Source organism: Sebastes umbrosus, chromosome 10 (genome assembly GCF_015220745.1).
Source record: "Sebastes umbrosus isolate fSebUmb1 chromosome 10, fSebUmb1.pri, whole genome shotgun sequence".
NCBI lineage: Eukaryota > Metazoa > Chordata > Actinopteri > Perciformes > Sebastidae > Sebastes > Sebastes umbrosus.
Genome location: NC_051278.1, coordinates 30,451,968 through 30,454,567, shown reverse-complemented (window position 1 = coordinate 30,454,567; position 2,600 = coordinate 30,451,968). Strand labels below are relative to the sequence as shown.

Sequence of the window (2,600 nt, the reverse complement as noted above, 5' to 3'; positions counted from 1 at the left end):
CTGGCTGTCAATCACTCACAAACTCCAACCAAACGGTGAAACTAGGCAGCGCTGATCAAATATGAATCAATATTATGTTACGTTAATGCCTATTTCTCTCCTCTAATGTTTTCAGAATCATCTTGTAGTGTACTGTTTAGCTGTGAAATGAGAAAGTTTGTGACCCGGCAGCCATGTTGAGATCTGTCGAGGAAACACCAAGCACCGCCCACCAGCCGGAGCACAGCCAATAGGAACACTCTCTCAATGAAATGACCTGTGATTGGTCAAAGTCTCCCGTCACAGGTTAGATTTTCTAAAGCCTGAAAACAGAGCCATGAGGAGGAGAAGAGTCTAGTTTTCTCTCAGAACACTTGAATTACAATATGCTGAAAGGTTATTATGGAATTTTTGCCCAATGATGAAAATGTCTGCCTACTGAAGCTTTAATAGAACCCACCCCCTCTCAGCATTTTGTATTTACTTATAAGAATTTTGTATTGTGTATACTTATTTGCACTGTGGTTATATGTAATACATTGGACGTCTTAATACAAATGTTTTTAAATATTTCACATTTCTTATATTTAATTTTAATACTTACTTATATTTCTTTACTTATGTTGTGTTTATACTGTAGCATTATGTATAATATTGTAGTGTTATGTATCTAAATTACACTCATTTATTACCTCGAATTGAAACCTTGAATTACTCCAAAAGTCCGCGATGGATTTGAATGACGTGCATGAAACCTGCTTTGGCGAGGGTCTGCGCTCTCCGAGTGCACTTCTACTTTCTATTTACTTCTATTTCTTTATGTTTATATAAGAACAACTGTAACGCCCCAATTTGCCCCCTAGGATCAATAAAGTATTTCTGATTCTGATTCTGAAGTGTGTGTTTACTTTGGAGTTATCCAGTTATCCAGTCATGTAAATCAGAGGCGTGCAACAAAAAAGATCCCAAATTGTTGAACTTATTCGAAGTTTAGGATCCCTGGTGATGTAGGTCCTGAACAATGGATCATCTTCCTCCTGTTGTTCCCTCCTGTACTCCTCACAATGTGACTTATCAGTACACAAAGCTGACATATATGACTGACGTCTCTGGTAATTTGGACAGGTGGAGGTCAGGGAAGGGCAGCACGCCGTCATTGTCTATGTGTGTCTGAACTGTGTAGGCTTTGACCTCTGCTCCCCACTCCAGCACGGAGCTGTGGATGATTCCCAGTCTGGCCTGTTCGTGAAACGCTGCTCCCAGCTCCCTGCCCAGGAAGATGTCTTGGATCTGGGGTGAGGACAAAGCCAAGGAATCTCTCTTCATGTCCAGGTTTGTGTCTTTATCCCTGTCGTATCTATTTGTGTCAAGGTGAGCACCATTATCTATGTCTGGGTCACTATTGGTGTTCTTGGCTCTATTTGCATCTGGACAGTGGTGAATTGGCCTCTGCGCCAGGTTCACCACCGTCAGCCTCTCCAGGTGCTGAACAGCGAAATGTCTCTCCATGGAAGGAGAGAGTGTCTCTCTGGATCCTCCAGGGCCACAGTGGATCAGGGTGAGGTGCCTCACCTCCGAGTTGTTGAGCAGACGCGCCGTGTTTAACGGCGACGTGAACCAGACAGTTAAACGCCTCATCCGGAAAACGGGAGTCGAGTGCGACTGGGGGTGGTGCAGCGTGGACAGCTGGATGTCCTTGCATCTGCAGTCCGCAAGCGATGAGACGCTGCAGGGTTGTGGGTCCTGGCTGCAGGAGTAGTAGAAAAAGCTGGTGTGGGTCACGTAAGCCAGTCGCAGGTCAGAGCGCTGCAGAGCCACCGACACACACAGCAGCACACAGAGGAGCGGCGTGGGAGGGCTGAAGGAAGGCATCACTGCTGGAGGACAGTGTCAGGCAGCATATTGATCGGTGGTCATGTGGTTGTTCAGGTACATATACCTGAGCCTGTAGAAAAGAGAATACACACATTCAATATCAGAACATTTGTAGTTGTGTTGGCACATTTCGATTGATGTTGTTAATGTCAATGTTGAGTAATGTGCACTGTCCCATATGTAAGGGATGATGTCCAATGAGGAGTCCATTATCAGGAATTAATGGACGACATGTGCGAAGTCGCCATCCTGTGGTGTTCAGAGGATGAGGCACTGAAGGACTAACTTTACACTCAGAGATGTGCTTGTAAATAAAAAAAAATGTATCCAGTGAATTAGTATTAATACGTTTCACTGGAACTACTTTGTATGTGTGCATTATCAGGAATTAATGGATATTCTGCAGCCAATCAGAATTAAGTATTCACCCAGACCAATAGACCGAAAAAATCTAATAAATAAAGAATAATAAATAAATATATATTATTAGGTTATTATTACTGATGATGATTACTCTTTACATCCAGTTGGGTAGTTTAATGTATAACTACACAAAATATTTCATTAGGTGATCATGTGTTTTGCATGTTATCATTGCAGTCCTATAACATTGTCGGTCTCACAGTTAAAAAGGATCAAAATCAATGCTGCACAACCAAAGATATTGTCTTTCTTATTTCATGCATTCTTCTTCCTTGTCTAAACCTGCCTAAACCTGCTGCCTACATTTCCCATAAAGCACTTGA

General features: G+C 42.6%; 1 protein-coding gene across 1 annotated transcript in view; it reads right to left on the bottom strand.

The window, feature by feature from the left end:
* Positions 1-387: 387 nt before the first annotated feature.
* The window catches only part of si:ch73-52p7.1 (uncharacterized protein LOC100321084 homolog), an 8,716-nt gene continuing 6,503 nt past the window's right edge, over positions 388-2,600 (bottom strand). The window contains exon 2 of the mRNA XM_037781358.1: positions 388-1,924. Within this exon, the coding sequence (XP_037637286.1) occupies positions 1,054-1,851 (798 nt within the window). The 5' untranslated portion in view covers positions 1,852-1,924 and the 3' untranslated portion in view covers positions 388-1,053. The remainder of the gene's footprint in view (positions 1,925-2,600) is intronic.